At 47.5% G+C, this 18,793-nt stretch overlaps 1 protein-coding gene across 1 annotated transcript; it reads right to left on the bottom strand.

Annotated features, from left to right (window-relative positions):
* Positions 1 to 609: 609 nt before the first annotated feature.
* LOC128800014 (gastric inhibitory polypeptide-like) lies at positions 610 to 11,153 on the bottom strand. The gene is made up of 5 exons (XM_053964900.1): positions 11,074 to 11,153; positions 7,817 to 7,963; positions 5,838 to 5,969; positions 2,541 to 2,633; positions 610 to 703 (listed from the first exon to the last, which is right to left on the bottom strand). Exons 1-5 carry the CDS (start codon positions 11,151 to 11,153, stop codon positions 694 to 696), a joined length of 462 nt encoding a protein of 153 aa, XP_053820875.1. The 3' UTR covers positions 610 to 693.
* Between the last annotated feature and the right edge of the window lie 7,640 nt (positions 11,154 to 18,793).

The following is an 18,793-nucleotide window of genomic DNA, read 5'->3' as shown; positions in this document are numbered from 1 at the left end:
TTTCAGGCTGGGATTTCAGACTGGGATTTCAGTCTGGGATTTTGGGCTGGGATTTCAGGTGGGAATTTCAGGCTGGGATTTCAGGCCGGGATTTCAGTCTGGGATTTTGGGCTGGGATTTCAGGCTGGGGTTTCAGGCCGGGATTTCAGGTGGGAATTTCGGGCTGGAATTTCAGGCTGGGATCTCAGGCTGGGATTTCAGGTGGGAATTTCGGGCCGGGATTTCAGGTGGGAATTTCGGGCCGGGATTTCAGGCTGGGATCTCAGGCTGGGATTTCAGGTGGGAATTTCGGGCCGGGATTTCAGGTGGGAATTTCGGGCTGGAATTTCAGGCTGGGATCTCAGGCTGGGATTTCAGACTGGGATTTCAGGTGGGAATTTTGGGCCAGGATTTCAGGCGGGAATTTCAGGCTGGGATTTCAGGCTGGGATTTCAGGCCGGGATTTCAGGTGGGAATTTCGGGCTGGAATTCCTCCCGGCAGATCCCAAATCCAGCCCGGGTGTCCCCGCTGTGCTTCGGGATCCCCTCCCACCCTTGCCGGGATTCCCGGGGCGTTTTTTGGGAATTCCTGGAGCCCCTCCCCGACCCCATCCCTGCTCGGAATGAAAATTTCAGCAGGAGAAAATTCTTTATTTCAGCAGGGGCAGGAATCCCGCTGCTCCTCGGGAGGGAATTCCACGGGAAATCCTGGAGCTACGCGGCCCTGGCAGGGAAAAAAAAATCCCCAAATTCCTAAAAATGGCCCCGGAATTGCCGGTTAAAAATGAGATTTTGTCCCTGCGGGTGGGAGTTCAGGTGTCCCATGGAGCTGTGGGTGCCAAAGGGGGAAGTGGGGAAAAATTGGGAATTTGGGGGGAAAGGGTTAAAAAAGGGGTAAAAAGGGTTTAAAAAGGGAATTTAAAAAAGGGGTTTTAAAGGGGAATTTAAAAAAGGGAATTTAAAGGGGAATATTAAAAAGGGGTTTAAAAAGGGAATTTAAAAAAGGGGTTTAAAAAGGGAATTTAAAAAAGGGAATTTAAAGGGGAATATTAAAAAGGGGTTTAAAAAAGGGGATTTAAAGGGGAATTTTTAAAAAGGGGGTTTAAAAAGGAATTTAAAGGGGAATTTTAAAAAGGGATTTTAAAAAAGGGAATTTAAAAAAGGGGATTGAAAGGGGATTTTAAAAAGGGGTTTAAAAAGGGAATTTAAAAAAGGGAATTTAAAGGGGATTTAAAAAAGGGAATTTAAAAAAGGGAATTTAAAAAAGGGGTTTAAAAAGGGAATTTAAAAAAGGGAATTTAAAAAAGGGAATTTAAAAAGGGGATTTAAAAAAGGGGTTTAAAAAGGGAATTTAAAAAGGGAATTTAAAAAAGGGGATTTAAAAAAGGGGATTTAAAAAAGGGAATTTAAAAAAGGGAATTTAAAAAAGGAGTTTAAAAAAGGGAATTTAAAAAAGGGAATTTAAAGGGGAATTTTAAAAAGGGGATTTAAAAAAGGGAATTTTAAAAAGGGGTTTAAAAAGGGAATTTAAAAAAGGGGATTTAAAAAGGGAATTTTAAAAAGGGGAATTTAAGAAGGATTTTAAAAGGGGTTTTTAAAAAGGGGAATTTTAAAAGGGATTTTTAAAAGGGGTTAAAAAGGGAATTTAAAGGGGAATTTAAAAAGGGGTTTAAAAGGGATTTTAAAAGGGGATTTTTAAAAAGGGATTTTAAAAAGGGAATTTTAAAAGGGATTTTTAAAAACGGATTTTTAAAAAGGGATTTAAAAAAGATTTTCAAAGGGATTTTTAAAAGGGGTTTTAAAAAGGGATTTTAAAAAAGGGAATTTTTAAAAGGGATTTTTAAAAAGGGATTTTTAAAAAGGGGTTTTAAAAAGGGAATTTAAAAAGGGGAATTTTAAAAGGGATTTTAAAAAGGGGTTTAAAAAAGGGAATTTAAAAGGGATTTCTAAAAGGGGTTTTAAAAAGGGATTTTGAAAAAGGGAATTTTAAAAAAGGGAATTTTCAAAGGGATTTTAAAAAGGGATTTTAAAAAGACATTTTTAAAAGGGTTTTTTTTAAAAGGGGTTTTGTAGAGGGATTTCCTGCAGGACAGAGCTCAGGATCCTGCTGGGATTTTCCTGGGATTATTTTGGGTTTTTTGGGTTTTTTTTGGTTTGTTTGTTTGGTTTTTGTTTGTTTGTTTGTTTGTTTTGGGTTTTTTTGGTGTTTTTTTTTCTTTGTGTTTTTTTTTTTTGTTGTTTTGGTTTGATTTTTTTTGTTTTGTTTTGTTTTTGTTTTTTTTTTTTGGGTTTTTTTTGGGTTTTTTTTTGGTTTTTTTTGAGTTTTTTTTGGTGGGAATTGCCCGAAATAATTTCAGAAAAATCAACCAAATCCCCGAATCCTGAGTTTGGGTTGGAAAAAATCCCAAATCCCAAATCCCAAATCCCATCCAGTTCTACTCCCCAACCTTGGGCACCTCCAGGGACGGGGTGGAAAATCACATTCTCTGGGAATATAATCCCAAAAAAAAAAAACAAAAACCCCAAATTTTGGGGCATTTTTGGGATTTTGAGGAACTCACTGGGCCCTGCAGAGCTCGCCCGACATCAGCCAGGTCAGAAATTCCTGCTCCAAAAATTCCCTCAGGCCCTCGGAGCCTTCCAGAGCCGGAAAACTGCGGGAAAAAAAGAAATAAAATTCAGTGAAAATGGAATTAAAATGGGAAAAAAAAATCCCTGGGTTTAGCATCCCCCTCTCCCAGGTTTAAATTTGTGGGGGATTTTGTTGGGTTTTAATATTTCCTGCTGGAGTAATGACCCCCAAAGGGTTAATTTTGTCTGGAAATGGGGAGATTCTTGGGGTTTTGGGAATTTTTGGGGTGGGAATTCCGGAGGGTTTGGTCCCTAAAGCAATAATAATAAAAAAATAAAGCTGTAAAACCAAAAATTAATCCCCATATTCTGTAAAAAAAACCAAAAAAAAAATCCAAAAAAAGCTGTAAAAACAACGAATAATCCCCAAATTCCGTAAAAAAAAACAACGAATAATCCCCAAATTCCGTAAAAAAACAAACAAACAAACAAAAAAAAAGCTGTAAAAACATCAAATATCCCCAAATTCTGTAAAAAAAAACAAAAAAAAAAAAACCAAAAAAGCTGTAAAAACAACAAATATCCCCAAATTCCTTAAAAAAACCCAAAAAAACCCCAAAAAAGCTGTAAAAACATCAAATATCCCCAAATTCTGTAAAAAAAAAACAAAAAAAACAACCCCAAAAAAGCTGTAAAAACAACAAATATCCCCAAATTCCTTAAAAAAACCCAAAATAACCCCAAAAAAGCTGTAAAAACATCAAATATCCCCAAATTCCGTAAAAAAAAACCCCAAATAAAATCACAAAATGCTGTGAAAAACACAACAAATCCCCAAATTCTGTATAAAACACAAAAAAAATTCACAAATTCTGTAAAAGAACCAAATAAATCCCCCCAAATTCTGTAAAAAAAACCCCAAAATCTTCACAAATGCTGTAGAAAACCCAAATAAATCCCCCCAAATCCCATTAAAATCCCAAAAATACCCTGAAGTTCTGTACAAATCCCCAAATTTCATTTAATAAACCCAAAAAATCCACCCCAATTTCCATTAAAAACCCAACAAATCCCTGAATTCCATTAAAAAACCCCAAAATATCCCAAATTTCCACCAAAACCCCACAAATCCCCCAAATCCTGCAGAAATCCCAACCAATCCCCAAATTCCATGAAAAAAAAAACCAAAAATATCCCAGATTCCCATAAAAACCCCAACAAATTCTCAAATTCCATTTAAAAAACCCCAAAAATTCCCCCAATTTCCATAAATCCCCAAAAATCCCCCAAATCCCCACAAACCCCCAAATTCCATTAAAAAAAACCCCAAAATATCCCAAATTCCCATAAAATCCCAACAAATCCCTGAATTCCATTAAAAAAAAAAACAAAATATCCCAAATTCCCATAACCCCAACAAATTCCCCAAATTCTATTTAAAAAACCCCAAAATCCCCCAAATTTCCACCAAAACCCCACAAATCCCCCAAATCCTGCAGAAATCCCAACAAATCCCTGAATTCCATTAAAAAAAACCCAAATGCCCCAAATTCCCATAAAATCCCAACAAATCCCCGAATTCCATTAAAAAAACCCCAAAATATCCCAAATTTCCATAAAATTCCCAGCAAATCCCTGAATTCCATTTAAAAAAACCCAAAATCCCCCAAATTTCCACCAAAACCCCCCAAATCCTGCCGAAATCCCAACAAATCCCCAAATTCCAATTTTAAAAACCCCAACAAATCCCCAAATTCCATGAAAAAAAAACCCAAAAACCTCCCCAATTTCCATAAAATCCCCAACAAATCCCCAAATTCCATTAAAAAAAACCCCAAATTTCCACCAAAACCCCCCAAATCCCCCAAATCCTGCAGAAATCCCAAGAAATCCCCAAATTCCATTTAAAAAAAACCCAAATGCCCCAAATTTCCATAAAATCCCCAACAAATCCCCGAATTCCATTAAAAAAACCCAAATTTCCACCAAAACCCCCAAATCCCCCAAATCCTGCCGAAATCCCAACAAATCCCCAAATTCCAATTTTAAAAACCCCAACAAATCCCCAAATTCCATGAAAAAAAAACCCAAAAACCTCCCCAATTTCCATAAAAACCCCAACAAATCCCCAAATTCCATGAAAAAAACCCCAAAAATATCCCAGATTCCCATAAAATCCCCCACAAATCCCCAAATTCCATGAAAAAAACCCCAAATTTCCACAAAACCCCACAAATCCCCCAAATCCTGCCGAAATCCCAACAAATCCCTGAATTCCATTAAAAAAAACCCAAATGCCCCAAATTCCCATAAAATCCCCAACAAGTCCCCGAATTTCAATTAAAAAAAACCCAAAATATCCCGAATTTCCATAAAATCCCCAACAAATCCCCAAATTCCATGAAAAAAACCCCAAAATCCCCCAAATTTCCACCAAAACCCCACAAATCCCCCAAATCCTGCCGAAATCCCAATAAATCCCCAAATTCCAATTTTAAAAACCCCAACAAATCCCCAAATTCCATGAAAAAAAACCCCAAAAACCTCCCCAATTCCCATAAAATCCCAACAAATCCCCAAATTCCATGAAAAAAACCCCAAAATCCCCCAAATTTCCACCAAAACCCCCCAAATCCCCCAAATCCTGCCGAAATCCCAACAAATCCCCAAATTCCATTTAAAAAACCCCAACAAATCCCCAAATTCCATTTAAAAAACCCCCAAATGCCCCAAATTCCCATAAAATCCCAACAAATCCCCGAATTTCAATTTAAAAAACCCCAAAATATCCCGAATTTCCATAAAATCCCCAACAAATCCCCAAATTCCATTTAAAAAAACCCAAATTTCCACCAAAACCCCCAAATCCCCCAAATCCTGCCGAAATCCCAAGAAATCCCCAAATTCCAATTTTAAAAACTCCAACAAATCCCCAAATTCCATGAAAAAAAAACCCAAAAACCTCCCCAATTTCCATAGAATCCCCAACAAATCCCCAAATTCCATGAAAAAAACCCCAAATTTCCACAAAACCCCACAAATCCCCCAAATCCTGCCGAAATCCCAACAAATCCCCAAATTCCAATTTTAAAAACCCCAAAATGCCCCACATTCCCATAAAATCCCCAACAAATCCCCAAATTCCATGAAAAAAAACCCCAAAAACCTCCCCAATTTCCATAAAAACCCCAACAAATCCCCAAATTCCAATAAAAAAACCCCAAATTTCCACAAATCCCCCAAATCCTGCCCCAATGCCCCATTCCCGCTTTCCCTTCCCGCCTCACCTCGGGTTTTCCCGGTTTTTCCAGAGCCATCCCAGGAAATCTTTGGCTCCTGGCGCCCCAAAATCCGATTTTCCCCCATCCCCGGCTCCTTTTGGGGTCCTGGTCTCCCTCTCCAGGGGCTCCTCGGCCTCGCTGGGGAAGGAAAACCGGGAAAAAAATCCCAAAAGTCCTCAAGAAGGGGCCGGGATTCCGCTTTTCCCGAAATCCCGAGGGAGGGAGGGAGGGAAAATTCCACGGATTTGGGAAAAAATGGGAAAATCCCGGTCCTGATGTTCGCCGGGGGAAAACATCCGGGCTGCTGGGAATTGGGGGATTTGGGAAATCGGGAATTGGGGGATTTGGGGATTTGGGAAATCGGGAATTGGGGGATTTGGGAAATCGGGAATTGGGGGATTTGGGAAATTGGGAATTGGGGGATTTGGGTAATCGGGAATTGGGGGATTTGGGGATTTGGGAAATCGGGAATTGGGGGATTTGGGAAATTGGGAATTGGGGGATTTGGGAAATCGGGAATTGGGGGATTGGGGGATTTGGGAAATCGGGAATTGGGGGATTTGGGGATTCAGGGATTCAGGAAATTGGGAATTGGGGGATTTGGGAAATTGGGAATTGGGGGATTTGGGAAATCGGGAATTGGGGGATTTGGGGATTTGGGAAATCGGGAATTGGGGGATTTGGGGATTCAGGGATTCAGGAAATTGGGAATTGGGGGATTTGGGGATTGGGGGATTTGGGAATTCAGGAAATTGAGAATTTGGGAATTCAGGAAATCGGGAATTGGGGAATTTTGGGATTTTGGGAATTGGGGGATTTGGGGAATTCAGGGATTCAGGAAATTGGGAATTGGGGGATTTGGGGATTCTGAGATTGGGGGATTTGGGGAATTCAGGGATTCAGGAAATCAGGAATTGGGGAATTTGGGGATTCTGGGATTGGGGAAATTGGGAACTGGGGGATTTGGGAATTTGGGGAATTTTGGGGATTCTGGAATAGGGGGATTGGGGAATTTGGGAACTGGGGATTTGGGAATCAGGGAATTTGGGGATTCTGGAATTGGGGATTTGGGAATTTGGGGATTTAGTACTTGGAGAATTTGGGGATTTTGGGAATTGGGGAATTTAGGAATTTAGAGATTGGGGGATTGGGGAATGCGGGAATTGGAGATTTGGGGGATTCAGGAATTGGAGAAATTGGGAATTGAGGATCCAGGAATTGGGGAAATTGGGAATTGAGGAAATCGGGAAATGGGGATTGAAGAATTGGGGAAATTGGGAATTCAGGAAATAGGGATTTGGGGGATTCAGGAATTGAGGAAATCGGGAATTGGGGATTCAGGAATTGGGGAGATCGGGATTTGGGGAATTCAGGAATTGGGGAGATGGGAATTGGGGAGATCGGGATTTGGGGAATTCAGGAATTGGGGAGATGGGGATTGGGGAATTCAGGAATTGGGGAGATGGGGATTGGGGAATTCAGGAATTGGGGAGATCGGGATTTGGGGAATTCAGGAATTGGGGAGATGGGGATTGGGGAATTCAGGAATTGGGGAGATCGGGATTTGGGGAATTCAGGAATTGGGGAGATGGGGATTGGGGGTTCAGGAATTGGGGAGATGGGGGTTCAGCAATTGGGGAATTGGGGTTCAGGAATTGGGGAATTCAGGAATTGGGGAATTGGGGTTCAGGAATTGGGGAATTGGGGATTCAGGAATTGGGGATTCAGGAATTGGGGGATTCAGGAATTGGGGATTCAGGAATTGGGGGTTCAGGAATTGGGGGTTCAGGAATTGGGGATTCAGGAATTGGGGGTTCAGGAATTGGGGATTCAGGAATTGGGGTTCAGGAATTGGGGATTCAGGAATTGGGGGTTCAGGAATTGGGGATTCAGGAATTGGGGTTCAGGAATTGGGGATTCAGGAATTGGGGGTTCAGGAATTGGGGATTCAGGAATTGGGGTTCAGGACGGGGTCTGGGTCTCACGGGCGGTCCCTCTCGCGCCGGGCCAGCAGCCACTGCACGAAGTTCCTGCCGAGCACGCGCTCCACGCTGCGGCTGTAGTCGCTGGCCAGCGCCGCCTCCGAGTAACGGCGCCGCAGCGGCCGCGGGCCCGGCACCGCCAGCGCGGCCCTGGCACCGCGGCACGGCGTGAGCGGATCCCGGGAATGGGGTCATCCTGATCCCGGGAATGGGTCACCCTGATCCCGGGAATGGGGTCACCCGATCCCATGGGATGGGGTCACCCTGATCCCGGGAATGGGGTCATCCTGATCCCATGGGATGGGGTCACCCTGATCCCGGGAATGGGGTCATCCTGATCCCATGGGATGGGGTCACCCGATCCCGGGAATGGGGTCACCCTGATCCCATGGGATGGGGTCACTCCTGATCCCGGGAATGGGGTCACCCTGATCCCGGGAATGGGGTCATCCTGATCCCGGGAATGGGGTCACCCTGATCCCGGGAATGGGGTCATCCTGATCCCGGGAATGGGGTCACCCCGATCCCGGGAATGGGGTCACCCTGATCCCATGGGAATGGGGTCACCCTGATCCCGGGAATGGGTTCACCCCAATCCCGGGAATGGGGTCACCCTGATCCCGGGAATGGGGTCACCCTGATCCCGGGGATGGGGTCACCCTGATCCCATGGGATGGGGTCACCCTGATCCCGGCAACGGGGTCACCCCATCCCGGGAATGGGGTCACCCCGATCCCGGGAATGGGGTCATCCTGATCCCGGGAATGGGGTCACTCTGATCCCGGGAATGGGGTCACCCTGATCCCATGGGATGGGGTCATCCTGATCCCGGGAATGGGGTCACCCTGATCCCGGCAACGGGGTCACCCTGATCCCGGGAATGGGGTCATCCTGATCCCGGGAATGGGTCACCCTGATCCCGGGAATGGGGTCACCCGATCCCATGGGATGGGGTCACCCTGATCCCGGGAATGGGGTCATCCTGATCCCATGGGATGGGGTCACCCGATCCCGGGAATGGGGTCACCCTGATCCCATGGGATGGGGTCACTCCTGATCCCGGGAATGGGGTCACCCTGATCCCGGGAATGGGGTCATCCTGATCCCGGGAATGGGGTCACCCCGATCCCGGGAATGGGGTCACCCTGATCCCATGGGATGGGGTCATCCTGATCCCGGGAATGGGGTCACCCTGATCCCGGGAATGGGGTCACCCCGATCCCGGGAATGGGGTCACCCTGATCCCATGGGATGGGGTCACTCCTGATCCCGGGAATGGGGTCATCCTGATCCCGGGAATGGGGTCACCCGATCCCGGGAATGGGGTCATCCTGATCCCGGGAATGGGGTCACCCTGATCCCGGGGATGGGGTCACCCTGATCCCGGGAATGGGGTCATCCTGATCCCGGGAATGGGGTCACCCGATCCCGGGAATGGGGTCATCCTGATCCCGGGAATGGGGTCACCCTGATCCCGGGGATGGGGTCATCCTGATCCCGGGAATGGGGTCACCCTGATCCCGGGGATGGGGTCATCCTGATCCCATGGGATGGGGTCACCCTGATCCCGAGGACGGGGTCACCCTGATCCCGGGGGATGGGGTCACCCTGATCCCATGGGATGGGCTGAGAGCTGATCCCATGGGATGGGGAGAGAACTGATCCTGTCAGGATTTGGTCATTCCTGATCCCACTGGGATGGGGTCACTCCTGATCCTGGGGATGGGGTCACTCCTGATCCCACTGGCATTTGGGCACTGCTGATCCCATGGGATTTGGTCACTCCTGATCCCACCGGGAGACCCCTGGAGCCCCCCAGGCTCCATCCCCCCCCCCATTCCCAGCTCCCCGAGCGCTTTCGGGACGTTTCCGTCGCTCCCTCTCTGGGAGGGGCTGGCGGATCCCGCGGATCCCCAGCCGCGATTTTGGCCGCTCGGGATGGGGGCTGGAATTGTTTTCCCGTTTCTTTGGCTCCATCCCTGCTCCCAAGGAAACCTTTCCCGGTGTCCCTGCGGGGGACAGAAACCCCCTCAGGACCCGAAACCCCAAAGAATTCCAGGGCTGATCCTTTCCCGGGATTGCAGCAGCTCCTGCCGCTCCGCCGAGCGTTCTTTGGGATTTCTCGGGATTTTTCCCGCAGGAGTCAGGGGAGGAGAGAACAAAGTCTTTATCCCGGCCCTGATTTATGGATCCGTAATTTTCCGGGAGCTTCCAAGCCCTGGCTGCCCTCCGGCCCCGCTCCTGGAAGGCGATCCCACCCCATTCCTTGTTCCCAAACAACCTCCTGGCCCCGGGCGACTCCCGGCGCCTCCCTGCTCGCCCCGAGCCGCGGATTTGTTGGGAAAACACCGGGACGCTGCTCCGGGGTTTGGGTTTGTTGGGAAAACACCGGGACGCTGCTCCGGGGTTTGGGTTTGATCTGCCCCTATCGGCTCCTCCTCGCTGCTCCCGCCTGGCTCCGAGCCGGGATCGGGATCGGGATCGGGGTCGGGATCGCTCCCGGATCTCCTCCCGCACCGTTCCCACCTCCCCAGCGCTGGGCCGAGCCCAGGGAGTCCACCCCAAATCCAGGGAGTCCGCCCCAAATCCACGGGATCAGCCCCCCAAATCCATGGGATCCACCCCAAATCCATGGGATCAGCCCCAAATCCATGGGATCAGCCCCCCCAAATCCATGGAGTGCACCCCAAATCCATGGGATCCACCCCAAATCCATGGGATCAGCCCCAAATCCACGGGATCAACCCCCCAGTCCATGGGATCCGCCCCAAATCCATGGAACACGCCCCGAACCCGCTGCTCCGCCCCGGGGGGCAGGAGGGGGCTCCCGGTTCCCCGGGCACATTCCCGGTTCCCCGGGCACATTCCCAGCTCCCGGTGCCCCGCTCACCCCGGGCACATTCCCGGTTCCCCGGGCACATTCCCGGTTCCCGCTGACATTCCCGGTGCCCCGCTCACCCCGGGCACATTCCCGGTTCCCCGCTGACGTTCCCGGTTCCCCGGGCACATTCCCGGTTCCCGCTGACATTCCCGGTGCCCCGCTCACCCCGGGCACATTCCCGGTTCCCCGCTGACGTTCCCGGTTCCCCGCTCACCCCGCTGACATTCCCGGTTCCCCGCGGACATTCCCGGTTCCCGGTGCCCCGCTCACCCCGCGGACATTCCCGGTTCCCCGCTGACACTCCCGGTTCCCCGCTGACATTCCCGGTTCCCCGCGGACATTCCCGGTTCCCCGCGGACCTTCCCGGTTCCCCGCTCACCCCGGGCCGCGCTCCTCCGCGCACACCACGCCCAGCCCGGCCAGCAGCAGCGGCAGCGCCCGCAGGGACCTCAGGGACATCTTCCCGGGCGGAATTCCCTCGGGATAACCGGGAGAACGAGCGGGAGAAGCGGGACCTGCAGCACGCGGGACGCTCGGGATGCGATTCCAGCGGGATCGGGCTGGGAATTTTCCCCTCCATCCATCCCACAAACCTCCTGCCCTTGCCAGCCGAATCCCTCCATCCCAAAGCTCCTTCCCAGCTTTTCCTGCTCTGCTCCCCGGACTCTGACCGTGGAATTCCCGGTGGGAATTCCCGGTGGAAACGGGGTTGGGTTCTCGAACCCTCTGGCTCTGTCCCAGCCCGGCCTGGGAATGGGAATGTCCCTGGAGCAGGGAATTCCACAGGGAATCCCCACTGTCCCCGCCCGCTTTGGGAGCCTGATCCCGTTCCGGGGGGATTTTTTGGGATGGATAAAGTTTGGGATGGGAAATATCAATTAGGGAAAACGTGGACAGCGATGGGATGGAATCCTAAAATTCCCAAGGGTTAAAAAAAAAAAAAGAGGATTTCCAATAATCCGTGGAATTGGGGACGGCTCTCCCTCCCTTCCAGGGGAATCCTGCACGGAGGGAGCGCTGCCATTCCCTAAAATCCAGGCTCCATTCCCTCTCCTCACATCCCAAAAATTCCCCCACGCTTCCAACATTTCCAGCTCCATCGTGCCTAAAACTTCCTCCACAATTCCAGCATTTCCCCCGGAATTCCCATTCTCCCCAGAATTCCAATTTCCCCTGGAACTCCCATTTCTCCCTAGAACTCCCATTTCTCTCTGCAACTCCCATTTTCCACAGAATCCCCATTTTTCCTGGAATTCCCATTCTCCCCAGAATTCCAATTTTCCCCTGGAACTCCCATTTTTCCCTGGAATTCCCATTCTCCCCAGAATTCCAAATATCCCCTGGAATTCCAATTTCTCCCTAGAACTCCCATTTCTCCCTGGAATTTCAATTTCTCCCCAGAACTCCCATTTTCCCTGGAATTCCCATTTTTCCCAGAATTTCTTACCTCCCTGGGCGGATTCCCGGCGGCTCTGCAGCCCCGGAGCCGCTCGGGGCCGTTTTTATCCCGATTCCAGAGGGTAACCAGGAAATCCAGCCGGGAATTGGGGCAATTCCCAGCAGGAAATCACCTCGGGAAATATTGACATTAATGGCAATTAAACATTTCTGCACCAGGGCATTAATGGGGCTGTTGCAGCCCTAATTCCATGGAAAACACCCCCCTGAAATTCCCACTTTTGCCATGGAAAAACCCCAGCCTGCTCCTCCTTCGCTGAAATCCTTGGATCCCGTCGCAAATCCAGGGATCTGCCAGCCCCAAATCCAGCGTTTCCTCCCCAAAAATGGGATCTCCAAGAGGAGATTTGGGATGGAGAGGGGCAGATCCAGTTCGGGAGTGCCAAATCCCAGTTTGGGATTGCCACGAGGTTTTGGGATTGCCAAATCCCGGTTTGGGATTCTCAGATCCTGCTCTGGGATTGTCAAACCCCAGTTTGGGATCCTCTTTTGGGATTCCCAAATCTCATTTAGGAATTGCCACGGATACCCCATTCCCAGATCCCATCCCCATCCCAGGAAAGGCTCTCCCTGCTCCATGGATACCCCATTCCCATATCCCATACCCCATTCCCAATCCCACATCCCGCCCTGCTCCATGGACACTCCATTCCCAGATCCCATACCCCACACCCCATTCCCATATCCCATATCCCATTCCCAGATCCCATCCCAGGAAAGGCTCTCCCTGCTCCATGGATACCCCATTCCCATGTCCCAGATCCCGCCCTGCTCCATGGATACCCCATATCCCATTCCCATATCCCATTCCCAATCCCATACCCCATATCCCATATCCCATTCCCATATCCCATATCCCATATCCCAAACCCCATTCCCAACCCCAGATCCCATCCCGCTCCATGGACACCCATTCCCATATCCCATATCCCATTCCCATACCCCATTCCCATATCCCATTCCCAATCCCATACCCCGTTCCCATATCCCAAATCCCATTCCCAGATCCCACTCCACGGACACCCATTCCCATACCCCATTCCCATATCCCATATCCCAATCCCACATCCCGCTCCATGGACACCCATTCCCATTCCCATACCCCGTTCCCATATCCCAATCCCAGATCCCGCTCCACAGACAGCCATTCCCATATCCCATATCCCATTCCCATATCCCATTCCCATTCCCACATCCCGCTCCACGGACACCCATTCCCATATCCCATATCCCATTCCCATACCCCATTCCCATATCCCATATCCCATTCCCAGATCCCGCTCCACGGACACCCCATTCCCATATCCCATATCCCATATCCCATACCCCATTCCCAATCCCATACCCCGTTCCCATATCCCATTCCCAGATCCCGCTCCACGGACACCCATTCCCATATCCCATACCCCATTCCCAATCCCATATCCCATTCCCATACCCCATTCCCACATCCCGCTCCATGGACACCCCGTTCCCATACCCCATTCCCATATCCCATACCCCATTCCCAATCCCATACCCCATTCCCATACCCCATTCCCATATCCCATACCCCATTCCCAATCCCATACCCCATTCCCATACCCCATTCCCATATCCCATACCCCATTCCCAATCCCATACCCCATTCCCATACCCCATTCCCAGATCCCTCTCCACGGACACGCGGGTGTTCCCAGCGGCCCCTCAGGCCCTAATTACCCTCGCGCAGCTCATTAACCAATTAACCCCGTTCCCTTTTCCCGGGCTCCCGAAGCCGGGCCGTTGTCCCGGCCGCGAGCGCCGCGGAGAAGCGGGAATTTTTATCCCGAGATCTTTACGATGTGTGCTCTGGGAGCGGCGATCCCGCTTTTCCCCTCCTGGGTGGGAAGGTAATCGGGTGAGAGGAATTTCTGCTTCTCCCGGGAAGAGCGGCGGCGGCGTTCCCGGATTTCCCGGGGTGTCTGCAGTGAAGGAAAGGGGGGATCTGGCAGCAGATCCCGCGGTGGGATTCAGGAATTCCAGGAACGGGGTATCCGTGGAGCAGGAAGGGATGTGGGAGATGGGATATGGGAATGGGATATGGGATATGGGAATGGGATATGGGATATGGGAATGGGATATGGGAATGGGATATGGGATATGGGAATGGGATATGGGATATGGGAATGGGGTATGGGATATGGGAATGGGATATGGGAATGGGATATGGGATATGGGAATGGGATAGGGAATGGGAATGGGATATGGGAATGGGGTATGGGATATGGGAATGGGATATGGTAATGGGATATGGGATGTGGGATATGGGAATGGGATATGGGATTTCCATGGAGTAGGAAGGGATGTGGGAGATGGAATTGGGAATGGGATATGGGGGATGAGAATGGGATGTGGGATATGGGAATGGGATATGGGATATCCATGGAGCAGGAAGGGATGTGGGAGATGGAATTGGGAATGGGATGTGGGATATGGGATATGGGATATGGGATATGGGATAGGGAATGGGAATGGGATATGGGATGTGGGATATGGGATGGGAATGGGGTATCCATGGAGCAGGGCAGGATATGGGATATGGGATACGGGATATCCATGGAGCAGGAAGGGATGTGGGAGATGGGAATGGGATTTGGGATATGGGATATGGGATACGGGATATCCATGGAGCAGGAAGGGATGTGGGAGATGGAATTGGGAATGGGACATGGGATAGAGAATAGGATATGGGATAGGGAATGGGAATGGGATATGGGATGTGGGATATGGGATGGGAATGGGGTATCCATGGAGCGGGGCAGGATATGGGATATGGGATACGGGATATCCATGGAGCAGGAAGGGATGTGGGAGATGGGAATGGGATTTGGGATATGGGATATGGGATGGGAATGGGATATCCATGGAGCAGGAAGGGATCTGGGATATGGGATCTGGGATATCCATGGAGCAGGGAGCTTTTCCTGGGATGGAATATGGGATTGGGATCTGGGAATGGGATTTGGGAATGGGTTATCCATGGGAGAGTTTTTCCTGGGATGGGATATGGGATTAGGATTGGGATCTGAGATCTGGGAATGGGGGATCCATGGCGCAGGGAGCTTGTCCTGGATTGGGATTGGGATCTGGGAATGGGGCATCCCTGGCAATTCCTAAATGAAATTTGGGAATCCCGAAACGACATTTGGGAATCCCAAAAGAGGATCTGGGAATGCCAGTTCCAAGAATTCCCAGGGAATTCCCAGAAAAGCAGGAATTGTCCCAAATCCTGCTCCGAACCTCGCCCTTCCCCAGCCCCGGCTCCTTCCCGGGGTCATTCCCAGCCCTGGAATTTCCATCCCGGAAAACCCAGCCCGGGCTGGAGGAGCCGCAATTCCGGGAATTCGGGAATGCCTTGGGAAGGTCCCGAAAGCTCCTGGAGAAATCCCAGGGAAACTCGGATTCCAAAGGGAATCAGGAGCTGGAATCATGGAAAACAGGGATGGGAACGACCTCGGGGATTTCGGGATGGATCCTCCTTCTTCCTTTCCTTGAATTTCCTGGAGTTTCCTTGAATTTCCTTGAATTTCCCTGAATTCCCTTGAATTTCCTTGAGTTTCCATGATTTTCCTTGAATTTCCCTGGATTTCCCTGAATTCCCTTGAATTTCCTTGAATTTCCATGAATTTCTTTGAATTTCCTTGAATTTCTTGGATTTCCATGATTTTCCTTGAGTTTCCACGAATTGCTTTGAATTTCCTGGAATTTCTTTGAATTTCCCTGAATTTCCTTGAATTTCTTTGAATTTCCTGGAATTTCCATGAGTTTCCTTGACTTTCCTTGAGTTCTCTTGAATTTCCATGAATTTCCTTGAGGTTTTTTTAATTTCCCTGAATTCCCTTGAATTCCCTTGAATTTCCCTGATTTTCCTTGAATTTCCATGATTTTCCTTGAATTTCCATGAATTTCTTTGAATTTCCTTGAATTTCTTGGATTTCCATGAGTTTCTTTGAGTTTCCATGATTTTCTTTGAATTTCCTTGAGTTTCCTTGAATTTCCTTTCCCTGAATTTCCTTGGATTTTCTTTCCTTGAATTTCCTTGAATTTCCTTTCCCTGAATTTCCTTGAATTTTCTTTCCTTGAATTTCCTTCCAAGAATTTGAATTTCCCATTTTTTCCCCCTGACATCATCAAGACCTCAGGAAAACGGCAGAAAATTCCCATTTTTGGGTGTTTTTTCCCATTTTTGGTGTTTTTTTCCCCATTTTTGGTGTTTTTTTCCCCTTTATTTTTTCCCTTTTTAAAGATTTTTTTCTCCCTAATTTTGTTTTTTGTTTTGGTTTTTTTTCCCATTTTTGGATTCCCCCTCCCCCATTTTTGGATGTTATTTCCACCCATTTTTGGGTGTTTTTTCCAATTTTTGGTGGTTTTTTTCCCATTTTTTAGTGTTTTTTCCCCATTTTTGGTGTTTTTTCCCCCCTTTTTTTTCCCTTTTTAATGATTTTTTTCTCCCTAATTTTGTTTTTTTTTTTCCCTTTTTTTTTTCCCCATTTTTTGATTTCCCCCCCATTTTTGGATGTCCTTTCCCCCCATTTTTGGGTGTTTTTTTTCCCCATTTTTTGGTGTTTTTTTCCCATTTTTGATGTTTTTCCCTTTTTTTCCATTTTTTATGATTTTTTTTCTCCCTAATTTTGTTGGGGTTTTTTTTCCCATTTTTTGATTCCCCCCCCTATTTTTGGATGTCCTTTCCCCATTTTTTGGGGTTTTTTTTCCCCATTTTTGGTGTTTTTTTTCCCCTTTTTTTTCCTTTTTTAATGATTTTTTTCTCCCTAATTTTTTGGGTTTTCTTTTTTCCCATTTTTGGATTTCCCCCCCCCCCATTTTTGGATGTTCTTTCCACCCATTTTTGGGGTTCTTTCCCCCATTTTTTGGTTTTTTTTTCCCCATTTTTGGTGGTTTTTTTTTCTTTTTTTACTTTTTTTATGACTTTTTTCTCCCTAATTTTTTGGGGTTTTTTTCCCCATTTTTGGCTCTTTTTTCCCCCTTTTTTTCCTTTTTTTATGATTTTTTTCTCCCTATTTTTTGGGGTTTTTTCCCCATTTTTGGCTGGTTTTCCCCATTTTTTGGCTGTTTTTCCCCCCATTTTTGGCTGTTTTTCCCCATTTTTTGGCTGTTTTTCCCCCCATTTTTGGCTGTTTTTTCCCCATTTTTTGGCTGTTTTTCCCCATTTTTGGCTGTTTTCCCCCCATTTTTTGGCTGTTTTCCCCCATTTTTGGCTGTTTTTTCCCCATTTTTGGTTTTTTTCCCCATTTTTGGCTGTTTTTTCCCCATTTTTGGCTGTTTTTCCCCATTTTTGGCTCTTTTTCCCCCATTTTTGGTTGTTTTTTCCCCATTTTTGACTGTTTTTCCCCATTTTTTGGCTGTTTTTCCCCCATTTTTGGCTGTTTTCCCCCATTTTTGGCTGTTTTTCCCCCCATTTTTGGGGTTTTTCCCCATTTTTTGGCTGTTTTTCCCCCCATTTTTGGCTGTTTTTCCCCATTTTTGGCTGTTTTCCCCCCATTTTTGGCTGTTTTTTCCCCATTTTTTGGGTATTTTCCCCCTATTTTTGGCTGTTTTCCCCCCATTTTTGGCTGTTTTTTCCCCATTTTTTGGCTGTTTTTCCCCATTTTTGGCTGTTTTTCCCCATTTTTGGCTGTTTTCCCCCCATTTTTTGGCTGTTTTTTCCCCATTTTTGGCTGTTTTTCCCCATTTTTGTTTTTTTTTCCCCATTTTTGGCTGTTTTTTCCCCATTTTTGGCTGTTTTTTCCCATTTTTTGGTTTTTTTCCCCCATTTTTGGCTGTTTTTTCCCCATTTTTGGGGTTTTCCCCCTCATTTCTCAGCGTTCTGCTCCTCATCCAGCAAATCCCAATCCCAAAAATTCCAGCTGGGAATCAGGGACGGATCCCGAGGTGGAAATGAATTTTTTTATCCCCTCTCTGTTTTTTTGGGAGCACCCACAAGTTCATTGGGAAGGGGCAAATTCATTGAATTTTGAGGGTTTTTTTTAAATTGAATTTTGAGCTTTTTAAATTGAATTTTGTGTGGTTTTTATTAAATTTTAAGGTTTCCATTTCAATTTGAATTTTTCCAATTTGAATTTCGAGTTTTTCATTTGACCTTTGATTTTTTTTTTTTGTTTAATTTGAATTTTGATTATTTTAAAAAAAAAAGTTGAATTTTGATTTTTTTTTTTACCTTGAATTTCGATTTTTTTAACTTAATTTTTTTTTTTTTCCAACAAAAATTCAATTTTTTTTTTTTTTCATCCACAAAAGCTCAAAATTCCCTTTTGGAACCTCCGGGGAAATTTTCCTCCCTCTGGAATTCCCACTTGGAATTCTCAGGGACGCCCCCAGGAAGCGGGATGGGCTTGGAGCGACGGGATCCCGAATTTCCCACAATTAAACCCAAAAATTCCCGGGATTTTTTTTTTTTTTTGCGCCCGGGCGGGAGCGGGAGCCGGAGGGGTTTTCCCACAAATCCGCATTTCCCGGGATTTTCGGGATTCCTTTGCTCCGGGCGGGGGCGCGGCTGCGTCGCTTTTTTTGAGGTTAAAAAAGGAATTTTTGGGTGGCGCGAGTGGCTGGAAATTGATTTATTGAGCGGGGAGTTCCTCCCGCAGCCGGGGGGGAAAATATAA

The sequence above is a fragment of the Vidua chalybeata genome, chromosome 26 (genome assembly GCF_026979565.1).
Source record: "Vidua chalybeata isolate OUT-0048 chromosome 26, bVidCha1 merged haplotype, whole genome shotgun sequence".
NCBI classification, from domain to species: domain Eukaryota; kingdom Metazoa; phylum Chordata; class Aves; order Passeriformes; family Viduidae; genus Vidua; species Vidua chalybeata.
The sequence above is the reverse complement of the archived record's forward strand: the minus strand, read 5'-3'. Positions and strand labels throughout refer to the sequence as shown.

Bases quoted from the DNA above. Each gene is read 5' to 3' on its own strand.
- LOC128800014 (XM_053964900.1), bottom strand. From the start codon at position 11,153: ATGTCCCTGAGGTCCCTGCGGGCGCTGCCGCTGCTGCTGGCCGGGCTG. The intron at 7,964-11,073 runs GTGAGCGGGGAA...CCGCGGTGCCAG, and splicing joins GCGGAGGAGCGCGGCCCGGG to GGCCGCGCTGGCGGTGCCGG. The intron at 5,970-7,816 runs GTGAGACCCAGA...TTCCTTCCCCAG, and splicing joins CGGCGCGAGAGGGACCGCCC to CGAGGCCGAGGAGCCCCTGG.